The sequence below is a fragment of the Polyodon spathula genome, chromosome 18, assembly GCF_017654505.1.
Source record: "Polyodon spathula isolate WHYD16114869_AA chromosome 18, ASM1765450v1, whole genome shotgun sequence".
NCBI classification, from domain to species: Eukaryota; Metazoa; Chordata; class Actinopteri; order Acipenseriformes; family Polyodontidae; genus Polyodon; species Polyodon spathula.
Genome location: NC_054551.1, coordinates 31,313,267 through 31,337,861, shown reverse-complemented (window position 1 = coordinate 31,337,861; position 24,595 = coordinate 31,313,267). Strand labels below are relative to the sequence as shown.

Genomic DNA, 24,595 nt, shown 5'->3' with positions numbered 1-24,595 from the left:
GGAAACGTCACGGGTAAAAGGTTATGAGCACAAACAACAAGCATGGCGGAAATTCAGAAACGCAGTAGTCGAGCTCCAAAATCCGGAAAGAGAGGTTAGGAGATTCAAAGTTTTCAGAGTTTTTATACTGTTTATAAAATTGACCAGTAACATATTAAAGATAAGAATAAAGTGAAATTGAATCTTGATCAGTTGTTGGTCATGCATTAAGCTGTCTGCTTGCTTGTTTAGTAGGTAGCTATTAATAATATGAAGAAAAAAAAAACAATAACCCGACAGTATAAAGAAAGAGAATTGAAAAATACAAACACGTCAAAATACAGAAGTCTTTTCCCCTCCCTTATTCGCAGTTGTTTGTTCAGGAACAACACTAGACCGGGGGGGTCTCTTGTTCATTTGCAACAGGAGGGATCTGTGATTTTTGAACGCTTGAAACTTTATGCAAAGTGACGAGTTTATCAAAATCTCAACCCGCAAATCTCGGAATAGTGCTGGATTAAAATGGGACTGTCGAATTGGTGGTCAGATACCTCTGTCTCTGTCCAGTGGTGCCCCACTGACTGACTGGTATCGCTCAAGGCAGGGTTGGTGGGGGTGGTATGATTTTATTGATGCATTGCAACAAGCTGTAGCGCAAATTAGTCCTCTGTTTTACCACTGTTACACTGCACATTTATTATAATCCTGGAATAGTTTCAAGTGGTATTCTGTTAAATATATTTCTGTGCTATGAATACAAGTAGTCAAATGTTTGTAATTATGTCATTCTCTTTGCACAGGAGGAAAGCCAGTGAAAACCGTGACTATTGAAGAGGCAGCGAAAAGGTAACTGCACCCCATAGTTTGTGAAAGCCAGAGACCCACTGAAAGTTGTATTTATTAACCAGTGCATGAAATGACACGCAGTCACACAGTTTAGTGGAGCAGCAGAGCGTGAAATAAGTGTTTAACTGTCCGTTAGATAATGCTTCTTTAGTTTGTCAATAACTACACTTATAATATAGATAGGCAGTCGGTACAATTCAAGATAACTGAAATCTGTCAGTGCATTTTTAACTAATGGGATTTTCGAATACTTTCAGGAAAGAAGCTTTGAAGGAAGCTTATAGGAAGAAGTATGAGGAGCAGCAGAGGGCCTTGCAGATTGTGGAGCGACTCCTGGAAGATAACATTGCAGAAGAGTTTCTGGTTGACTGTGTATGCATTTACAGTACAATTTTTACAGTGAATGTTGTTTTATACACTATCCGTTTTGCCCTGGTGTACCTAAACACTGATAATGCATTAGGACAGATAAAGTTTATCAAGCACCTAATCAAATACTGTTTTACCATTTCAGGCAAAGTTCATCACTCCAGCGAACTACAAGGACACAGTGGAGGAGCGTTTTATCCTCAGGATGTGTGGCTATCCTGTTTGTCAAAACAAACTAGTCAATGTAAGGCCACTCTGTGTTTGTAGTCTCGTTGTAAAGGGAAACACAGACATTGCACAGCGCTCACTTATTACATTCAGTCTCTGCCCCTACTCTGGCAACACTAAATGTGGTGTTGAATATTGCAAATTGAACTGTATTATATGTGGTGTAGTCTGTAAATACTGGCACACTGCTCTGTAAAACAACAAGGCTGCCGAATGTACTAACATGACCACAGTGCTAGATGTGTTAGGAGGTGAATCATTCTCCAGATTCAGAAGCAACATCATTCTCCACAAACCAAAAAAATGATTAAACATCAATATCGGTGTCTTGTACAGCACATGTAATGCTTAGCAGTCACTTACCAGTCAGTGAACTAAGTAGTCTGTGGCATACTGAAAGTTTTTAGGCAAGTCACATTCTCATGTATATATTGCCAGTGAATGTACTGTATGTACCAGCAGAGTCAGAAAGTCACATAGCCCTGCACCCAGACCTGTATATTATTTCAATGATTTATTAACCAGAAGTTTGAGCAGCCCCTGTTAAACATATTGTTCTTTTCCTTGTACATTAGTTGCAGGAACAGTTCCTAAATGTCAATCTACAGATGCAGGTGAGACTGATTCAATCAAGTGTGCTCAGTGCAGAGCAGATTTAGCAGGGGCCTGATTGTTCAAACTCCTAGCACCTGTTGATTTCAATAACGTACCTACAGGAGGGGAGTTCCAAAAGTCAGGACTGGGTGCAGTGCTAGTGGAACTTTCTAACCCTTGTACTTCAGAAAATAAAGGAATCTCCGTTACATTGATCTCTTATCTGTTTTCCATTTAGATTCCTAAACAGCGGTACAAAATCTCAGTCAAAACCAATAAAGTGTATGATATTACAGAAAGGAAGGTATGTGGATTTATTTTCATTGGATTCTGTTTCTTGGTGCAGTTGATCATGCTTTAGTAAATTTTTAAAAATGTTTTTCATTAATTGTTAATTACATTTGGTATCACAGTTTGGTCCTGAATTGCTTTTAGTGAGTTTTAATAACTACAAAACAACGGGCCTGCATTTCTTCATTATTACCTTAGCAATACTATAAAAACAGTTTATGAAGGACAAAGAGATAGCACATCTGTTTTACAGCATGGTTATATTTTGCATTATAGATGACATCAGTTTTTTTTTTTTTTTTTTAATCTTGCAGTGTTTCTGCAGTAACTTTTGTTACAAAGCATCAAAACACTTTGAAGCCCAGATTCCCGAAACCCCTGTGTGGATACGAGAGAGTGAAAGGTATCTTTCTTCCTTGAAGAAAACACATGTTAACACAAGATTTATCAAGAATCTAATATGAATGATGATTCAAACCAGAAAAGAAAAGCACTTGCCAGCTAAGTTTAATCTTGGATCCATAATGCAAATTCAAACTAAAAAAAAAAAAAAAAAAAAACTTATTAGTTATTTTTGGAATGTTGTCTAAAGTTTTTATTAATGAAGTTCAGCTTTATGTTCATCATTAAACTGTCTATTACAGTTTAATGAATATCAAAACTATTTAATAAAAACTCGGTAGTCGTTAATTTCAGTTAGTGTGGCAGTGCCCTCTAGTGTTGTTGAAATGCTAGTGCAGTTTAGTTTTTTGTTTCTGTTCAGTGGGGGTGTGAAGTTCCATCTAGTTTAACGGAATCAAAACATATATTTATAAATTGAATTGGGTCTCTGCAAATTACTTTGATTCAGTCTTCGCTCTGTTGTGGGAGAGCACAGTCTTTAAAAGCCAACAAGTAGACAAAAAAAATGAAAATAACTACCAACTAAAGAGGAAGTCACAATGAATGGGAGTTAAAACATGACATCACATGATTGGTATGGTTACTTTGAGCTGATAATACCAGTAATTGAAAATAAGTTCTGAAAGTGTGTTCTGAAAATCAGAACCCTTAGTTATAGAAGAGCTAGTCTAGTCTTATTATCTTTTTGTATCAATGTGTACACGAAGCATTAGCTCATGAAGATCCTGTAAAATGACCAAATTGCAAACCACAGTGAGTTTCTTTTGTTCTCTTTTTAGACCTCCAGATGTTAAATTATTGAAGCAAGGACAAAGGTATTTATATTCATGCATTCATTGAGCTATCACATTAATAGCCTAGATGGTAGATACTTGGGTGCTAAGAAATATTCAGGCAGGTTGGTAAAATGGCACAACAAAGATGGAAGACCTGGAATTGAATTGTAGGAAGTGGAATGCATCTGGCATTGGAACACATTCCTGTTGAACTTTGTGCCTACTTAAGCTTTCCCATACAAAATATAAGTATGAAAATAGAAATAAAAAGAGTGCATCTTTATTTTAGTCTTTTATTTAAATAAATGTCATTAATACTTGGGTGGCAAAATAAACTACACCATTTGTTAATTTTATTTTTTACTCCTGGTTTGCAAAAACCTGTGAGGATTTCTATAGTCTTTGATGATGGAGATACTGTTTACCAAACATCTTTCCACAGCTACTATTACCAATAGAACACACAGCTTGCACCCCATTGAACTCCTAAGTGTTGTGCGATGAAGTCATAAAAAGGTGACTCGGAGCTGTTGCTAGTTCCATGTAATATTAGACCTGAGCAATCATTGATTTCCTGTATTGGCCCCCTCTAAAGAGGCCACATTATGCCTTTTATAACAGATTGCTAGAACAGTACTGATTTGTCATGTAAATGGGAAGGTAAACATGTTTGCACTGTCGGATTTACTGTGCAGCTGCTCGGTGTCTGTATGTCTATTACACTGTGATGATAGCCCTGGACAAAGGGCACAAAGCAAATACGTCAACAATATCAATTGCATCATACTCATGCTTGTTGTCGTTTAATTGGTGACTGGTGATTTCTTTTTTTAACAGTTCTTGTAATTCACTAAAAATGAATATTGGCTTAGATGTCATGCAACAGCTCTGTTACCCTCAGTTTTACACTTTGAAATAAAAGTTGTATAATGTGTAATAATTTCATATTAGATGTAATTTGGCACCTTAAATATTAGCTGTATAATTATACTTAATTCTTACAAAATAAAGTGCCATTGACCACTGAATGATTGTCATCAAACCGGAATGAATGTGCGGATGTTTCAGTAGTACCTTGTCAAAGTGCCTCCTCCCTCTTCCGTCAGCCGTGCTAACGTCTGTTTGGGTCACCTGGCCTTCAAACTGTGGTCATGATTTGAAAGGCAGGTTTACATTATGCAGTACATTAGTTTCCCTCACCACTTGCACAGGGACTCCAGATGAACTGCTCTCAGTTCCATGGGTTGCACAGTTCTTTGTTCATTGCTGAAAACCCAGTGCTGGACAGATCCTCTTGCTGTGTACAGACCCAATTACTGAGAGCTGTTACTGAAATGATCAGAGCAGTTCCAGTTCGTGGAGTGGGGTGCAACTGGTTTCTTTCCAAGGTTGTCTGGATCTCTTCCAGCAGGTGCAGCAGTAAGACCTGAAGACATACAGACTCCAGTGAAACACTGAAGTGGTTGTCTAATTGGAGTGTGATGGCTGAGATCACAAGCACCTAAGACTTTTAGCAACACATCTCAAATTGACATTTAGGTTATATTGAACATGTACAGCTGTAAAATTTTTGGTATAGTTCCACTTTTTGTGAAGCTTTTGAAATGCTTGATGGTGTCAGGTATCCTGCATCAACTTCAGTTTTAAATCTGGACGGCACTGTACTGTACATGTGTGTTATATTTTTTTGCACGTAATAGATGAACCCTCAGATGATGGCATTGCTTATAAAAAAAAAAAAGACATGCAAGAGCTGAGCCGCACATGATAATGCTGTTGCTAATATCTCTATTCCATCTACTTAATATTTAGTGGCAGCTCCGGCGAGGAGGTGAAGATAGCTGAAGATCCCATCGCGCCGTCTCAGATTGAAAACCCGGACATCGCAGACACCTGCCTTCCCTCAGACTCTGCCAGCAGCGAGAGCGACAGCAGCGACCCCGAGCAGGACTTCGTCTCCAGTATTGTGACAGGAGGGAAAGCGGGGGCAGGAGAGCAGGAGCTGGCGCTACACAAGCGGAGGGAACGGACTCCAAGTGCCAGGAAACCGCATACCCGGCAGACACAGACCAAGCTAGAAGCAGGTGGCCGCGCCCTAAAAGAGGTCACAGAGAGTTTAAGCAAATGCAAAATCAATCAACCCAAAGACATTGCCCCCAGAGTGCCAGAAAACAATGTTTCGCAGCCTGCGTGCAAGAACAGCGCGTCCAATGAAGACTCCAAGCAGGGAGCTGAAACAAGTGCAAATCTGTCCAATGTAACGTTGGTTGGCGTCAGCAAGCGAGGGGCTGAGGGACTGAAGAGTCTGCTTGTGAAGTTCAAGCCTGATCACCCTAACGAAGCTGATCTCGCGGTCGTAAAAAACAATTTACTCAAGATGCTCAAGAAAACGCTTGCCGAATGGAAGACAGAAGAAACTCTGAAGTTTCTCTACGGGTCAGACTACAGACCTAAAAGTCCACAGGGGGCTGCTGTGGCTGCTTCAAGTGTGGAGGAGGAGCTCGATGAAGATGACGTAGCGGAGTTCCTGGAGACTGTTCGTAACGGTGACACTGGTCAGTGCGCAGACAAGAAGAGGTGCCAGGGGTCCGAAAAATCTCTCAAACCATTGCCAGATTATACAACCCTGAAGAGGGAGACAGATTTACTCAGTCTGAAGGTCAGAGAGTTTTATAAAGGGCAGTACATGCAGCCTGAAAAAGAGACTGAAAATAATGCGGTGAGTTGGCAACCACAGTTGCAAATAAGATCTGGCTTTTTTTTCTTGCATATAACACGTAGTCTGTTGTACTGTATTATGAGAAGCGCTTAGAACTGTCAATGCCAGGGTGGAGATTTATCTTGCTACTAACAGACAGAGCTCCATTGAAGATACCTGATAAGCTCCTGCAGCGTAGCACCAAAGATGGTCAACTGAGGGAGAGGCAAACACCTTGCCTGAAGTCATAAATCAGAAAGCAGCTGGGCTTTCTGACTTTGACCGGGGTGATAATCAGCTTGTGTCGTACAGCAACCTGAACCAATAATAATCAAACCGTGTAACCAATCTTGTGACACAAAATGTGACACAGTTTTCCATCTGATGCAAATCTGAAACACCTGACCCTAAACTATTCCAAAATGCTTTCTGTCCAGACAACATAATTTCATTCATAAAACTTCAAACTCACTCTGAAAATGTTGCAAACACTGAAACTGTTAGTTATTTGGGGTTGTTTACTCTTTAATCTACAGTAACTTGATTAATACTTCTCAGAAAGAACCCTACTTGCATTCATTCCTCAAAGCTAAAAGAAAAAATGCAACTGAATGTATACCTTGGGGGGGATGAAAGAACATTTATCCATCACATCTGTGAGTTGTTTTTTTATAATCCCCTCCCCCTTATATTCTAGATATGAGTCGTCGTCCCAATAGTTTTTGTCCTGTTTGTTGCTATTTGTTTGTACGTTGTAGCAGCTTGGTTGCATTAAAATGCTTATGCATCACTATGGCACTACAGTGTATACCTCTAAGCAACCCAATGGATTAGAGGTGACGTCTCTTCCTCCAGTTTAGTGTTGCTTGCCCATGTCATGTGATGGTTTCCTTGTAACAAGCGTAGGTGTGTTGTGCGTTAAAGGATGATGTGTTGATGTCTAATACAGGAAGCTGTGAAAATCTGGCAGTTTCAATATCGCAGTGAATCAACCAAAATCAGATCAAACTGATAGCAGGTAAAAAAAAAAAAAAAAAAAAAAAAAACTGACATTTTTAAACTGCACTGATCATCTTAGATAATCTGGGTATTGTGCTGTTTATGTTATCGATGTATCCCATAAAGAAGGCATTGCAATTCATCAATACTCAATGAATGATTACACCCCTAGCCACTGGCCTGTGGTCACAGCAATCAGACACATCACAATCGACAGATCATTAGGTTGGATAACCTCAAACTACAGTTCTGTATAAGCTTGTTAAAACTTTTTTTACTAATGGAGATGTAGTTGAAAAGTTGCTGCTTTGGCACTAAAGGGTCCTGAAGCAAAGGTGTCATTTCTTGTAAATTGCCTGCTTATCCACTTGCAGCCCTCTTCACATGCTGGTAGTTGATATTGATAGCCACTAGGTGGCAGCCTTTTGTATGTTGTGAAGTGAGTAAAGTGATAAGTGAATCAGAATGTGATTGAGGATCATCCAAAAACGATTATGAATCATAAGTACCAATCAAAGTTATCCACAAACTTGCCTTATAAGAACTTACTGACGTCCTTTGAGCGATGGGTGCATTAATAATTCACTGAATTCAGCATGACATAAAGACTGCATTCTTGTATCGAGATTTGTTTAAAATCTTAATTTGATCTAATAGCTTATAGTGTCTAAAATGTGAAAGTACTAAAAAATCTACTGCCCTTTTTTGGGAAAAAAAGCTGAGTTGGAAAAAAGACCAAAAATCTATGAATGTTAGATGAAAACATTGTTGGAGCCTTGTTAAATAAAGATGTAATTGCAGTGGACCGGTAACAAACAGCTTATAATGTTTAGGTTTTCTCCTGTCTTTACATGGCTCTTTATCTTGGTAACACTGTGTGTTTGAGTCATGATATGCATAAGAAGAAACCACCAACAATGAAGTTTCTGTTTACAAACCAAGACCTGACCACACTTAGGACTGATGTCAGATAATTGCAGTAGAGCTAATTGCTCTGCAATAAATGTTGAACAAATGGTTAATTTTAGCAGCTAATATGGTGTGTGTGTGTCTGTGTTTATATATATATATATATATATATATATATATATATATATATATATATATATATATATATATGAATTGAACTGAATTAAAACAAATTGCTCCTCTCAACTACCAAAGGGAATTAAAGTCTTGCACTGGTTAGGGTAATTTCACTGTCACTGATGTGCCGCATGCAGAGCAAATCTCGCCTGTAGAAGCTTAAAGCTATTCATATATAGCCAGCACAGGAACAAAAACCAGTCAGAGCATCGCCTCGTTGTGTCTATTTTATGCATGCGTCCTGCACTGTAGCTGATACAACTGGAAATAGATGCACATCTTCAGTGATGCGCAAATAAAGATTTCCTGTTAAAGATTAAACAACCGAAAGACATTGTGATATATCCACACCGCAAATACATATTTTCGTCAGTCGCAGTAATACAGGTTTTAGAACTGTACCACCTGTAAGTTCAAGGTGCAGCTAGCTTGATGCTTCTGAGCCATGAATTATAATTGAGCCAGGAACTTGAACTCTGACACACTCAAGGGTTCGGAGGACCGATTTCTTCTCATTGGTGCTAGGTTATACTATACATTATGTACATCTACCCTTAGACAGTCTTATCTGCTGAAAGTCTTTTTAAATTGTATTCAAATTGTGCCATAGTTTTTCACAGACTGACTTCTCTCTACAAGATAAGATTTTGAAGAATCTGTATAAATGAAATTGGTTGATTCTTTTTGCTGTTTTGCTTTTCAGGATGGTGGCAGCATGGAAATTCCTCTTCCATTGGTTGATTCCAATGCTCAGCACCTTATCCAAAAGCGCATTGTTGTAGACAAATTGAACAGAAGGTATGTTCTCCAAATACCCCTGCTATATATGCTGTTGACCCCCAGGTTTTAATGATATAGAATGCATATTTAACTGGCGGAGACTATCTGTGAACAGGCTAGTTCTCAAGTGAGCTAGTTCTCCACAGGAGTCAGTATATCTGCAACAGCAGTGTGTGTCGCCTTGCACAACTCGCTACACATACCACTTCCTTATCATTGTGTTGACCACCTTGTTAGCAAGACTAAAAAAAACAGTGGACAGAGATGTGAGGTAAGATGACGATAAAAACATCTACCTGTGTTTAAGATCATTCAAAATAAGACCCCTTGTGTATTTTCTCTCACTTTTATTTTAATATAGTCCCTTTTATTGTCTTGCATGCTGTATTACTAGCCGTTTTATTACTATTTATAGATGCACATTTTTAAAGTTTTGTCAGACCACTAGCAGGATGTTATAAGGGTTGTGAAGAAGCTTAAAATGACGTTGAGGCTTTCTTTTTTGTCTCAAGTTTAAAGGATATTCTGGGACCTCTCCGACTTGCATTGTGTGATGTCTCTACTGATCTTAACAACCTCATCAGAACCTTCAGGTGAGTCCAGCTTTAATGGAGCTCACCAGCTGTTCACCAGTTCAATCAAATCTTTTAAGCATTTAATATGTTAAAACAAAACAAGCAAAGGAAGATGTTTGCTGCTGTGATAAATGATGACAAACCACACGGATGATGCAAGGGTTTTACAAAGCAACCTGCACAAAAGGGTTTTGATGACTCCCTGCTGTAGAACACACCTTTGAACTACTGCAGTTTCTAAGTTTGTGTGTGTGTGGGGGGGGTGGGGGGGGGGTTCAATAGGGGTTACTGTGTTCAGAGGATGATACAGACAGCAGGCACACAGAGAGATGCTGACTCCAGCGAGCAGCTTCAGGTTTTTTCTCCTCCATTGGCTTCTAAAAGAGCTCTTTCCAGCTAGCAGCTCCTCGATCATGGTAGCTGAGAAGCGGTCTGGAAAGACCCTGGAGGTTCCGGCTCTTCTCAGGAAATCCCCAGGTGCCAGTTTGCAGTTAAGAAAAACTGAGATGTTTGAATTATTCCCTGGAGGTCAGCCTGGGCTGTAGCGAGTGGGAGTGACCTGACAAGTTTGATTTCAATGAAGTAGTCAGTGATTGGAAGTAAAAGAGCAGAGGTTAGGATTGAAGTGTTAGAACACAGGCTGTTAGAAAGACCTACTTTAGTATTACTGGACTGATAAAAACAGATACATTTCAGCATAGGACAATACTTGCTTACAGGGTTAGATACATTTGAAGTTCTTAGTCTGTACAGTTTGTGTAAAGCTCATCTTAAAACTAAGACAGAATTGTATCTCAATCCCTTTTTTCTAATTTTTTTTTTTGTATTTGTTTTGGATGAAGAATGAAATTTGAAGGGTAAATACTGAAACACATTCACCGGTTTATTTTGCTGGTCACCGCTCACACTGCAAATGGTTAGCTGGGTAATTGTGTTTAAAGGATCATTCACTTAACGTTTTTATTAGTTTTAGTCGTAGCTAGCAGCTTTATGCTTTTAGAAACCCACAGCCTGTCTTTAGAAAAAATAAAGAAAAAGTTTGTAAACTGTTGCGAGTGGAGCTGAGAATTGATGGAACGCTGTTTCTCGCAGAGGGGGGATCTTGCACTCTTCTGCATTGCTCTAGGGCCCTACTTCTGAAACTTTCTTAAAAGCAGAAAAAGGTCAGGCACTTTCAGAAACAGAGCATCACACCTGTAGATTGCATGCTTTTTAACTGTTTAAAAGAAGCGTCGCTGTAGGACAGGAGGCGAGTAACAGCTCTGAGACTTCGTGGCAGACCAAAAGGTTACGTTTTCCAGAGGCTTGGTTGCCTAGCTGGCACACACAGTGCTGGGATAATGCATCAACAGATCTATACTGCCTTATCTGTGCGGCTTGCCGTCTCTTGTCTGTTTTGTAAATGGCATTTTGATAGCAATTGCTAGTGTTGAGTTGTTGCCAATCAATACTAACATAGAAGGAGAGTTAATTGACACAGATAACTGCTTCCTGCCGTTGATCTACGAGAGTGACACTTCACCATGCTCTAATCAATAACGGCTTCTTGTCGAGCACAGGAATAAAGCTACTCTTGCTGTTATTTTGCAGGGTTACCCCGGGTGAATTTGAGCTGTCTCTTCAATTGTAACTCATCATGACAGATTAACTGGCATGTTACATGTGAACTGCCTGTCAAGATGATTTTATCAGGCATTTCGGAGTGGTGTTTATCACTGTCACAGCTATTGAGCGTGAGCCTGGATTCTTTGCATTGGTTTCACATGTCTTTACCCAAGTGGTCAGGAAAGGGGGATGCTTTTATGTTTTTACTGTATAGTTGATTTTAAAGATGGTTTATACAGTATCTGGCCAGGGTTTTATTATTATGAGGCTACTGTTAATAAAATGTGTATTTATAGTAACCGTATATGTTTTATTACTTTGATATTTTGTGAATCTGATGTTAGGTTGCCAGATGCGAGTGGGTTTATAATCCCCCATCCATACTCCTCCTGAAACAGCTTGCACTGAATAGCTATCGCAACGACACAGGAAGTTCTTACAGTGACTGGATATGAATTAGTAGTCTTTGATTTCTGAAGCCCCTTACTATTCAAGCAGCCAGATTGAATATGTTTCCTGGAATTATGCGCCAAGACCTATAGACCACTTGGGTATTCAATCTCCACCTTGTAAATCAAATATAACCCAGCTTGACTTTGCTTACAGAACTGCTTCCGTCTGGAATCACTGTGCGACTGCTCTTGCATGGCGTGCTATTATGGGAATTTCAGAACCACAGCAGCGACAATGAATCTTGCAACAATGTAGCTTTTCCTGTAATTACTTGCATTTCAGCCACATACTATATTTACAAGTTTTTCCACCCAAATGTGATAAAAATGTTGCAATAAAGTACTGAATAAAAAGGCATATGTCCTTTTAAAAAGAAAAAGCATCGATTATAAAAACACTCAAAAATCAACCTTAATTTAAAAGCATTTGTTATAGTGTTGGGATGTGTGTGTTAGAGCATACATACCACTGTTGGCTTTGGTACTTGGTAGGTCCTGGCATCATCTTTGCATTAGGGTTGAAACCATTTAAAGAGGTCAAATCTGCGCAAGGCAAATTGCAGAGGTCAGAGGGCGCTTGAACAATTACTCATTTTGAACCTTCCGTTTTAGCAGCGTTGCTTGATTCTGATCTTAGAAATCAAAGATAAATTTCCTACAAGCATAGTTACCATGACATTAAAATCTTTAAATACACCTCCAGTGTTTATTGATGAATGCAAACACCTTATAATAAAGATCAGCAGTACTGAAGAAATATTAATTGATCTGTTTATTTTTTTCTTTCCTTTTTTTCATTACAGGTTTACAAGTTCTAACATTATTCACAAAAACCCAGAATGGACTTTAATTTCAGTTGTTCTTCTCTCAGTGTAAGTACTTTTTAAAATGTATTTAAATGGAATAGTGTGAAAAAACCAATTTTTATATGGGATAAAGCAAAGCCCACAGATTGTCATGGCATAAAAATGATATTCGGCTGGAAAGATGAGCGTACACTGGGTTTTTAATTGGAAATGGATACAAGTATGAACATATGCATCTTCTTTAAACATTGAAGCCCTGTGAATTTACTGGCAAGCAGATTATTTATGAATACAGTACCCTTCTCGTTGACATGCAGCATACACATGCTGCCATATTAGGAGCAGGTAATAAATACCTAGCACTTTGAGGTACTGGCCTCTGTTTTGTCTGAGGGAACAGTAACCATGTCACTGTTGCATTGTTTTAACCTCTTACTATATGAATGGTACAGACCATGTGCTTTGCGATAGTTTCTTCACTGTTGGTACACTGCTGTTTTCTATGATTCTCTCAATAAAGTTCCATTACAGCAAGTGGTAGTTACAACTCCCATTTCTAGTTTATTTGATTTTAATGTATTTATATGTTTCTAGTGCTGTTAAAACAGTGGATCCCAGATACTCAGATTTACCGCTGCTTAGATCATTAAAACAGACCTTTTACATTTGTATTTTAGTGTAGCTATAAAAAGCAGCGATGGGTCTGTGTGTTCATGAGAAGACTACTGCAAGAATCATGCTGTCTAGAAACTAGGGAGGATGAATTGCTGACTTAAAAGCTTCCTGTGCAAATGAAAGGTTCCTCAGGTCTGATGTCAGCTTGTGTAGGTGTGATAATTGGGGACAGCTACAGATTCCAGAAAAGCAACATCACAAGGAATGCTCTGTTTTGTGCCCAAACTGTAAATCCATTGCAAAGTAGGCTTGCTCTGTTGTAGGACTATAATGCTGCGTTCTGCTGTTTTTAATACCAATATTTTGTGGACGAAGGAACTCCTGCATGCGAATCATGGCCCTATTAAGCAGTTAATGTAGTGGTAATTATAATAATAAGGGGTGTGCTGATACTCGTAATTGCCTTTCAGAAGTATTTATCTGCAGCGATTAACTTTTCCACTGAATGTTTTAAAAGTCTCTTGGAGGTGGATTGTCTTCAGCTTTTCTTTTTTTTTTTTTATCTATCTAGTAATGTTATTCTTCCAAATAAAAAAAAAAATAAAATGGAGAGAGGTTACCTGCATGGATATTTTCCTCTACTTCAAACTTCTACACATTGGGGAAGTATTAAAATGACTGAGCCAAACTTTTCTTGTGGGCTAATCCACCATGTGTAAATCACTGATGGTTAATGACTGTTTTTCAGCTTGAGTTACAGGATTTAAAGAAATCTTATTTCGGAGGCTGTTTAGCACTACAGTGCTCTCTTCCTTAAGGCCTGCCAGGTCAGTAGAGCCTCTAGGGCAGAGAAGTACTTACCAGACATTCCCGGGTCAGGATGAGTGAGGCCAGACTCCCAGCAGCCTCTGACTGCGCTTGTCTTTGATATTACTGCAGTCTGACACGTTGTTCCAGCCTGGCTGTCCCAAGGAAGGCTGCTCGAGCAGGCATTAGCGCAGGACTCAGCGAGTCTTACATCTGTGTCTCTCAGCCAGCTACTGCTCAAATCATTCATTAAATCAGAACATAGAAAGTAACTTTACTTGAATGCCTTGGCATCAATTTTTTATCAACTAAAAGAACAAATCTTTAGTCATTTTACTGTATTCCCACACGGTTCGGTTGGTTATTCGCGAAATAGATCTTATTAATTTTTCAGGGAGTTTCATATCTACAATCAAACTTGGTTAGGTGGCGAATGCATCGCAACTTGCCATCTTAGAGCAGTCTCGTGCTGAGCTATCTGCTGTGCGGTATGCATTCACATGTGCAGTGCTGAGCTCACAGATCTGTGCAGCATTGTATTGTGCAGAATGATTTGTTAAATCAAAGAGCATAAACGTAAGGAATTAGGATTGTGGATATTGTACTACCCTCATATAACAAAATAAGTGTCAGAGCAAAGTGCTTTGAATGGTAGTATTGTTCATACTGTCCATGAATCATGTAAATGTGTACAAAGGCTTAAGTCAAGAGAATTTCTGCCTATATAGTTTAAGTATTGACTTTCATTAATGTTTTAGAAGTTACTTGTCATATAGTCTTGGCTGTAGACTGCTAAGACGAAACAAAAATCATTTTATTAAAACAGTCAAGATGCACTGCCAAAAATAAAACTATATATTCAAAAATATCCTGTGGCAAATTATTATTATTATTATGATGTTGATTTCATTTTAGAAAAATAAGATATTTAGTATACACGTAAATAACAACAATAAAAGGTACATCTGCGAGCTGATTGCTGTCTGAATAGGGTAGCAGTACATAATGCTAAATGAAGCAGGTAAACATGTCTTTAAGTGTACAGATAACCTAAAGCTGGTGTTTATCCAGCAAGCCTTTTTCTCTTCTGCACACTTGTTGTTTTTGCTTTATACCCCAGGTGCAGGCTAATGGAAAGCTTCCAGGACATGAAGTATGTCTGCTCTCATTTTATTTATCTGAACTGGCTGATGCCTCTGACTTGTGGTCAGTTTCAGCAGCGAAGCCCACACCAGATCCACCAGGATATTCTTAAAAAGCTTGAGAGCCTTTTTAGATTGTTTTGGGAGTAGGCCCTGAGCTTTGGGACATGCCATGTTAACAGACTGAACAGCACTATGATTTCAGAACAAAAGTCTGCAACATGCGTGCAGCCATTTTTTTTTTAGCTTTGCTGTCTGGAGATATACACAAGAGGCTTTTGCTGTAAACCAAGGTGCAGTGAAAAACAGGCTGTTACTTTGAGGTGGTGTTTTCTCTTAAACACCTGAGCACTCACAGGAGAACTTGGAGATTTGTAGTGAATTCTTTTGGCAGGCCCTAAAGATAGCAGGTGTGAGTGTGTAATATATTAATAACAATTATTTTTACATTTTATTAAAAATATTCATTACATTGAGTTTATATACAGTTTAGGCACATATACAAATATTCACAAACATTTCCTGCCAGTGATTATGTTGTTTTTTTGTTTTTTTTTAAACAATAATACTGCGTTACAAAAAAAATGTGTTTTAGACATTTCAATTAAATATTTATATGAAGTATTTTGCCATGAAAAGCAATGCAGCAAGTCTGAAAGAATGTCCTAGTGAAAGCTGTTAGGACCAGGATTGAGAGGACCCGGAAGCAGAGCTCTGACTGCGGATCCACCCGCTGGGCAAACTCATCCACTGTAAAAGTCTTCACACAGTCCAGAGTGAGCCTTAGTTCAATATTTGCACTGCTTTTCAGCATGATCATTGTGCTGAGTGTTTTGCATAGATCTTTTTTAATAAGTAATCCTGAGTGATTCACTTTTGCTCCATTCAGAAAAGGTTGCATAAACAAGCTGTTCTTTTACCTCGTGACTTCACTCGTTTAACAAGAGCGAAGATGTTTAGCCTTTTTTTTTTTTGTGCTTGCGTTCATTGTGTGCTAAAGACAGTAGAAGGCAGTGGAGCAGTGGGAGTCATAAAGTAGTATAAAAATGCATGAGATTCACACTTACATTGATGATGGTGCAAACTAGTGGTGTTAAATTTGAAAAAGCAGGAAATGGGTCTGCAATATGCACAAAACAAGGAGCTTGCAACATCTTTGCTCAACACGACATATTTCGGCCCTGGGATCAGGAGAATGGCTACTTTGTTCCGTTGTGTGGGGTGGAGCTGTGATGTTCAAGCTGTGTGTAGTAGTTTTGTTGTCTGATTTACTGCGCCATAAGGTAGATGCACATTGCAGGCGTGCTGAGGGTGGAGCACTCTAATCCAGTGATTTCCGTGCTGCTCTTGCCCAAGTCCGCAAAGCGGTTGACTTCTCACAGGTGCTGATTACAGCACCTTGGTGAGGGCTTGCACTTCACAGGAAAGAGGTAAGGTGGAGTGCTTCTGTTGCAGAGGTTTACAGACTGGACTGCAGGGTGTGTTTTGAATCGATCAATAAGAAATGCATAAAAACCTACGTTTAACAAAAAAAGCTCTTTATGTCGCACAAAAGTCAACTTTTTCTTTTTTTTTTTTTTTTTTTTTTTTTTTTTTTTTTAATGCAGTATTGTTTTGAAACTTGATTAAACTCCCACAGTGAGACAGGTATAATGAAAGACCTTTAATTTGTTGAATTAGATTTTTAAAAGCCACTTGTGGAAAGATGGCCCACTGTTTTATAGTTTTTAGATTTTTTCAGCCATAAAAGGTATAATCTGATATTTATTTTTAGAAGATTTCAGCTGTCTTCTAAAAAGGTAAAGGGAAAAGGGAAACAAAATACCTGGGACAGTTATGCTGTTTTCTGTTTTAAACAATGCAACTTCTGCAAATGCAACTAAGCAAGAGGTTATATAGCAAGTGAAATAGCCTGGTAGGGTGTTGATGTGTACAGTTTATGAAGTTCATCGTGCAGTCAAATGTGTGCAACTGTGTCATTGCAGTGAAACAAGGCAAGTAATTTGCTGTCTGCCTCATATAGTTCCTCTTAACGTACTCCTAAATGCATACTGTATCTAACTGGAAACAGGTATTCAGAACTAATCATATTCCCTTGTTTGGATAAAATGCAATGAGATTTATCTTCTCATTTTTAAAATGCCTTGTATTTTCTAACCTTAAGTAGCAATATATTTTATTACAGAGATCATTCTGAATGTTAATTGCATGACTTGGGTAACTAACAATACCAAGGTCAGGTTTGCATGTCTGGAATTGTTAGCTCATTTTTCAGTCCTCACAGTTGCTCTGCGTTCTCTTGACATTGATTGGTAGGATTATGTTGTGCAGACAGCCGGAAGACAGTTATAATCCATTAACTTACACAATGCTCTAAGAGTGTCATTTCTTAAAGAAATACTGCTGCATTTCCCCACTGTCTTTCTGTGGGTCCTTCCTGCCTGCAGAATGTACTGTTGACGCTACTCCCCACACCCTTAAGACTCCTAACTTGATAGTCCCATGTTTGTGCTGCTAGGTGATAGCATTAAAAGGCAGTTCATAATGCTGCTTCGTGCAAGCTGAAAGCCAAGCAAACCTCCTTGTTTCATCTTCCCAACCTTAGCACCGAGTTTTACCAAGCGCCTGAACTATGCAGACCAGGGCCCAGCCTGGGAAGAGTCTGCCTGGACTGGTTGTGTTTGCAGCAGTGGTCACTGAAGAGCAGTAAGGCATATCCCAAGCCCTCTCTCCTCCTTCACCTTGCAGGAATGCAAAGGCCAGTGTAGTTCTCCCATTCACCCTGAACTCGAAACTGCAGTGTTTTTACTAGGCGAGCCACTGGGGCCCCTGTTTCAGAGACACCTGTCATTTAAACATTCTTCATTCAAGTGAATCTCATTTAAAATGGGTTGTTTAAGCGCTGCTTTGTGATTGATTGAAACTAGACAGCAGTAGATCAAAACGTGGTGCCTTTGAAACGTTTCAGAAGACAAAGAAGCTTTGTTTCAAAGAAAGCTTCTTGTCTAAGAGAATTCCTTATTGTTTTTTTTTTTATTGCCAAGTTTACTTCATTGCATTTTCAACATGTATAATATAGGGTAATCTACTCATGATAAAGCAAGTAATTGGAGCTAGAGTCACAACAGTAGTACTGGATTTTTTCAAGATTTAAAATTATTATGCAAGTATATATGATGTATGATATGTGTAGGCTCATAGGATCAGGTCTGTTTTATCCAATTGTGTCTCAGTTTTAGTTATTAGCATTGTATATTTATATGTTGGAGTTTAAAAAAAAAATGTGGCGGACTGCTGCTATCCCTATACACATATGTAGGTTGTTACTGGTTCTCACATAGAAGCTGCCATTTCAGGACCTGCCATCAAATATTAATAACTTTTTAATGGAAAAAAAAAATCTTTACTCTGGAGGCAATATATATTTTGTTGCGTGTACAAACTGCTATGCTGATGGATCGTGTCTTTGCAGGTTTACTGAAGTACAGGGGCTCTTTGATTGCTGTGAAGAGAATAAAGAACCAGTGTGGGGTTGAACACTATACTGCTAGGGTGCCAGGAATCATTTGGGGTTATATTTGGGTGTATTCAGATGCAGTTGGTGTATCAAAATTAATTTTGTCTGATTCATTTTAAAATAAAAAAATTTTCAGCAAGTGGTAGAAAAATTGTAAAATGTTTTTACTCAGTGTGTTTTGGTAGTCTTGTATGTGACCACCAAAAAACTGACAACAAATAGATTCATCAGACATTTATTTGAATATTATTAATTCCCATCAAGAAACTTCAATGCGTTTCCTTTTTTGTTGTTGTATTTATAGTGTAGTAGTAGTAGTATGTCTTCATTAGTGCTGTTTTTGTCATGTATTATTTGACCGCTGTTAAACCTTTTCACACTCTATTGTAGTGCAAGAAAAAGAGAAATGACATAAAGGAATCCCCCCCCCCCCCCCCCCCCCCCCCCCCATTGGTGCTTTTGTTATACTGATACAATTAAAAAGAAAACCTCTACATAGATGCTATTTTTTTGCAAATGTGTAAATAAAATAAAAACAGTAAAATGTGAGGGAACGCTACGCCTTTAAGTTTGTCATCCGAGGAGAAACGTCTTTGTTCTGATGGTGTAATAAATGTGTGATGGGTTTCTTTTAATGTGTTTTCTTCTTCTTCTTTCCAAAATCATGAATAATTTCTTTCAGCTCCGCTGGTTGCTGACAGATGTGCAGTTAGCTTAAAGTCTTTTGTTTAGATCAGGTGAATTATGAATAGCCCGCTACAACAAAAGAACAGACTGTGTCTGTAGTCTGTCTCATCAGCCATTCACCTTTTCAATAAGGAGAGGGATTACTTCTGCAAAATATACAGGACCATTTCAGGCTATGAAGTGGCTTATTTAGCTCTCTGCAAAGATAAAATTGTTTGCTAGCATAGTTTTATTTACTAGCACAGGCTTGTGTATTACAGTGCAAACCAGCTTTTTGTAAAGTCACACTGGTGGGGAGAAGGCTGTCCAGCTCAGCATGGGCTGGGGGCCTGTGCAAGACCCCCCCACCCCCCCACCCTCTTCATTGTAAATATGTGTGGATGTATTTCGGCAGGTGTGGTGTGTTTCAGCCTGTAAACACTGTGATTAAGTTTTTATTTTATGTGCGTGAAAATCATAAAAGTGCCCACTTGCATTCATACAGAGCCAAGTGCTTGTGTGGTACTGCAGAACCCAACCTGTTACTGATTGGGCTACCTCACAATAAATGTCTTTACTGACAAAATATGTATCTTGGAAGTGCGTAAATGAATAAATAAATTGAAAGCACAATCTTGTGTATGTAGGATTCCATGTACATAAAAGAGAAAGCTATTTTGTAGTAAGTTTATCCAATTTGTTATAGTTTGCATTTCAGTTTAAAGTCATGAACACAAATGGATTTGCTTGCCTCCTTGCATTTGATTAAATGTGCTACCTGCTTCCAAAACAAGTTGTATATCATGTGTACAGTATAGTGCAGTAAATAGCCACAGTTCAGGGGCATTCCTTTATATATTATACCCCTGAACTGTAATTTCAACATTTTAAATATTTCAAATACATGAACAGTGATTCTTTTCAATATATTAGAGCCATGAATACAGTGCAGCTGTGATCATTTTGTACAGTTGTGTACAGTTGTGTACCGTATTGTAGTTTTTAATTGCCTGGCAGTCCGGAACAAGTTATTTCCCTGTCTGTTTGGATTATCGCATTTGCCAGATGCTGTGTAATTCATTGATTGTGGCCTGTAAGGTTGGTCTTATCTTGTTAAACATATTTGTGTGATTTTTGTTTTTTCTTCTTTCTTTTTTTTCCCATCACAACAGACTGTTAGTTTAGATAGTGAAATAAAAGCATAATCTTGAGGTTCAGAAAATAAAAAAAACAATCACAAGAAGCCATATGGAAACTGCTCATAGAAGAAAAGCATGACTGTGCATGAGTTCAAATGTAAACCGTCTGCTCTACAAGACAGTACTAAATACCATGGGCTGCCAGGGAGAACACAATCTGCACTTCTTGGGAGCTCTTATTGTGCAAACACATATCGAGCTTGCTTTGGTCAGTAAAGGTATGAGGCGTGGTGCTGTGCCCTTTTTGTTTGAGCTTGAGGAAAAGCTTGTGATTGCACGGTGCTGCTGCCTCGGAGAAGTCGTTTGAGAATGGCCTGTGAATGTGTTGATTCGTATCAGTCCGGATTTGTCTCAATAAACAGCCCAGGTCACACCAAGCAGTCGTCATGGTAATGAAAGACTTCCTTTAAACGTACTCCTAAATGCATACAGTAACTAATTAAAAACGCTTTAATATCCAGAAGTAATTATATTCCCCTGTTTGGATAAGTGCAATGAGATTATTTTTCTTCTTTTTTAAATGTCTTGTATTGTCTAACCACTAGAAGCAATGTATTTTATTACACAGATCATTTAACTATTAACTTTATGCTTGGCCCTTTGTCAAATAGCCATGCTTATACAGCACTGTCAAATGGCACCTTCAAGCTGTGTTAGAGCACAGGGAGACAAGCATACATTTAAATGGGAAGCACTTACCTGCAAATAATGGTTTTTGGAATGTAAAAAGTATTTTTAAAATCTTACAAACATCACACCTGAAATAAGAAATGGAGAGGAGCTTATTAATCATTTTGAAGGCTTATTAATAATTTGATGTTGGTCTTCATGTTCAGTGCTTTATGAATCAGAAATGCAAAAGGCTTTTATGCCACAGACTCACTTGGCTAGAAATGCATTGCTGTGATTATCCTCCCACATTTATTGATCTGCACATTCTGATACTTATTTTATTCATATTTTATGTGCCCGTTGGCAGAGGGCTAAAGTTTCTTAATAAAAAATCATTTGAGAGGTCCCCAAGGAAAATCTGTTCAGAGTAGTGGCTAAAATCTTGGTTTAGTTCAAGATGCAGTCGAGTGAGGCTTTTAAAATTTGAGCTTGTTTGTAAGGGCTGTATAAATCACAAGGCTATAATGAGACTGTCATGTTTATTCCTGTTTTCTCATTGTAGGTTGACTGCAGTCTCCCCCTTGCTTCAGGAATCATTGAACAGCCCCACTTCTATAGAGTTTATTTCAACGTTCATGAAGACATTTAATCTGAAGGACGAAGATCTTGAGAGTTTAGTACTCATCATGAAATCACATGGAGACTGATCATTTAGTAACAAGGTTAGTGTTTGCTAGTTTTGTTTTTACTACTTTTGAAAAACGGGTTTACTTTCACATTTTTGACTGGTTTACAGACCCCAATTAGTACTAATCTTAGACTAACTAATGTATATGTAAAGTAGTCCAAAACAAATCCTAATCAGGGTCTGTGAAACCAGTTTTTTTTTTTAGGTGTAAAGCAGTTAGGATTCTGTAGAATTTAGTACAGATTTGTGATTTGGGATATATGTGTTGTAAAATGTTATTTTCTATTCAGGTTTTAGATTTGTTGACAAGCTGAATTGAATTGTTTTCCAGTGGCCTGCCTCCCAGATCACGCTGTCATTGGTCACAGGAAGGGGAAGTTCTCTTCCAGGACTGCAGAGACTGAACTCAATGACTCAATTCATGGACACAAGAACCGCTCTCACTGCAATGAATTAACAGCCACATAGTCAATTTTACAGTAACGTTTACACTTGAGTTACAGAACTGATTGGTTGTAAACTGACTGCTTTGACTACTAAACTATCACTCAATAAAATGCGTTTTTGTTCACCTCAAAAGCTTTTATTAAAACTTGAGTGCGATATTGTTAAGGATAGGGGCTTTAAAGGGTAAGATTTTAATAATAAATCTTCGGATTAACACCTCATGCTTGTTTTAGTGAAAGGTGGAGCAGCTGAACATTATAAAAAAAAGTATATCAATATTTAATTTTATTTATTTCTCCTTCACCCTTTCCAGTCTGTACTCTGAATGTTACGTGACACAGCACCTTCAGCATACCAGGAAAGGCCTGGGCAGAGGACACCACAGACCTCCCCACAGCCAGGGCTGTTCTCTTAGCAGCAGAGAGCTGGTCAGGGAGAGGTGGCAGAGATCAGACTGCAGCTCCACTTCCTCCTCCAGCAGGCTGCTATAGTGAGCCAGGCTCTGCAGGAACTGTAAGGCTATGTCTGAAACACTTCAACTACACAAAGAATCACATTTGGTAACACCTAATGTAACGATCCGTTATTATAATTGGTCCATAATACAAAACATGTTATAAACATTATCAGACCACCTTCTTCTTCTTCTCCTGCCACCCGGTGTTTAACATGATATGTAACTACCCTTATAAAAGTTAACTATAGTAAAAGCAAAATAATGCAGCATAGTGAAAGAATGGTACCGCATAGATATCTAAGTGTTGTAAAGCCAGTAGAGGTATAGTAAAGCATATTCAAAAAAATATGGCAAGCCATGGTCAACTGGTAAATGCATAGGGAATTGCAAAATTTGGTTAACTTTTGTAAGAGTAAGGCATTTATAAGAAAGCTAATGACTTCATAACACGAAACCAACATAAATTCTTGTTAGGTAATGGTGACCACATTTAATCACTTATTTATTGGTTTTATTATAAATGTATCCTTAAACTTAAGTGTAACTGAAAACATGTCCCTTTTTACAGTTCACCTCTTAAACATGAGCCTGTAATTAGTCTAGTGATTAAACCAACCAAATTGGACCAATGAATTAGTTTAGAAAGTGAGTTCCATAATGTGTGTGCACATAGTCTAGAAATCAAACCAGGCAGAGAAAAGGATCCAGCACCCCTGGCGCAAAACCTGGACACAATGGTTCAAATAAACAGGAGCAATATTTACAAATCCATTGTGTTCTTCTCTGGAAGCTCATGCAAAGAAGCCAGAACTGGTGGTGTAATCTTATCATCTTGTCATCTTTTGGGAGGGATTACTTACTAAATTTTGCAGATGTGAAATACCGGTATCAGAAAGGAAATTGCAATAATCCATTCTAGAAGATGCATAGGCGACCTATGAAAACCAGGAAATCAGATTGGGTCGGCATGGACCGGTGTCTAGTGATAATCTTGAAATGAAAATAGGACGTCTTGGTAAAGCAGTGGACATGAGGGCAGACGTAGGTTTGGCTTTCTCAAATGGAGCCGGGATCCAATCAACATATCCTCAGTTTAATTGCAGATGGGTGCTGCTCATCTGGGACCTCATGTCTGTGGTACAAGGAGACAGGATGGAGGCAGCCTGTCTGTCAGATGACTGGATAGAAAAGCAGATACTGTCATTGGCATAAATGTGGAAGTTTATGACATACCAACATCTACTGACCATGAGGCAGCAAAGTGGAGCCAAGTGACACACCAGAGCTCCTCATTCAGGGTGCTGGAGAAACAGAAACAGAAACTGGTACCAATGCAGTTAATGCATCCCCCATAATGTAACATTTCTGAGGGCGCTTATTGGGTCTCCCTGCAACAAGAACTGTCTGTTTCTGATAATGCCACTGCTCCCTTTGTAGCGAAGACATATTGTTTATAATCGGTATAAAACGTGGTTTCATTTATGCAGAAGGCATTGTAATTGTCTAGACAGTTGGTAGTGACTGGATAGTGTTTGTATAAATGGTGACCACCCGGATTTAATATACCACCTTTTGCTCTTGTATCCTATGTTTTTCCAACTCACGCTGATACTTCAGCAAGTCATTTTTCTAAGTGACTGCTAAAAAATATCATTTTTTAAAATATAAGTTGGACTTGCATGCTGCATTAATGTGATTGATGTCTGTTTTGTTTTGTTTTTAGACTGAGTAGGCTACTGTGGTGTTTTTTGTTTTTTTAGGATGAACTACCAAGGATATTTGCCAGGAAAACATTGAATCTTAATGTAACTTAATACTTTTGCCCAGAGCACTAACCTACTTAAATGAGGTGAAAACTGAAAGTATTTGCAAAATTTCCCTCAGCAGCACTGGGGACAGATATGTGCACACGATGCAAAACTGAGCCTGTACAGTTAAATGTTTATTTTTAAAATAATG

General features: G+C 38.5%; 1 protein-coding gene across 1 annotated transcript; it reads left to right on the top strand.

Moving 5' to 3' along the window:
- On the top strand, nucleotides 1–22,803 carry LOC121330926 (putative RNA polymerase II subunit B1 CTD phosphatase rpap2). The gene is made up of 13 exons (XM_041277910.1): nucleotides 1–94; nucleotides 780–825; nucleotides 1,083–1,197; nucleotides 1,340–1,438; nucleotides 2,255–2,320; nucleotides 2,622–2,710; nucleotides 3,489–3,524; nucleotides 5,298–6,204; nucleotides 8,972–9,066; nucleotides 9,561–9,641; nucleotides 12,484–12,552; nucleotides 21,607–21,766; nucleotides 22,064–22,803. Exons 1-12 carry the CDS (start codon nucleotides 43–45, stop codon nucleotides 21,749–21,751), a joined length of 1,800 nt encoding a protein of 599 aa, XP_041133844.1. The 5' UTR covers nucleotides 1–42; the 3' UTR covers nucleotides 21,752–21,766; nucleotides 22,064–22,803.
- The last annotated feature ends 1,792 nt before the right edge of the window (nucleotides 22,804–24,595 follow it).

Coding starts and splice junctions, on each gene's coding strand:
- LOC121330926 (XM_041277910.1), top strand. CDS start 43: ATGGCGGAAATTCAGAAACGCAGTAGTCGAGCTCCAAAATCCGGAAAG. Junction 1,198..1,339: donor AAGAGTTTCTGGTTGACTGT/GTATGCATTTAC, acceptor TTACCATTTCAG/GCAAAGTTCATCACTCCAGC. Junction 9,642..12,483: donor AACCTCATCAGAACCTTCAG/GTGAGTCCAGCT, acceptor TTTTCATTACAG/GTTTACAAGTTCTAACATTA.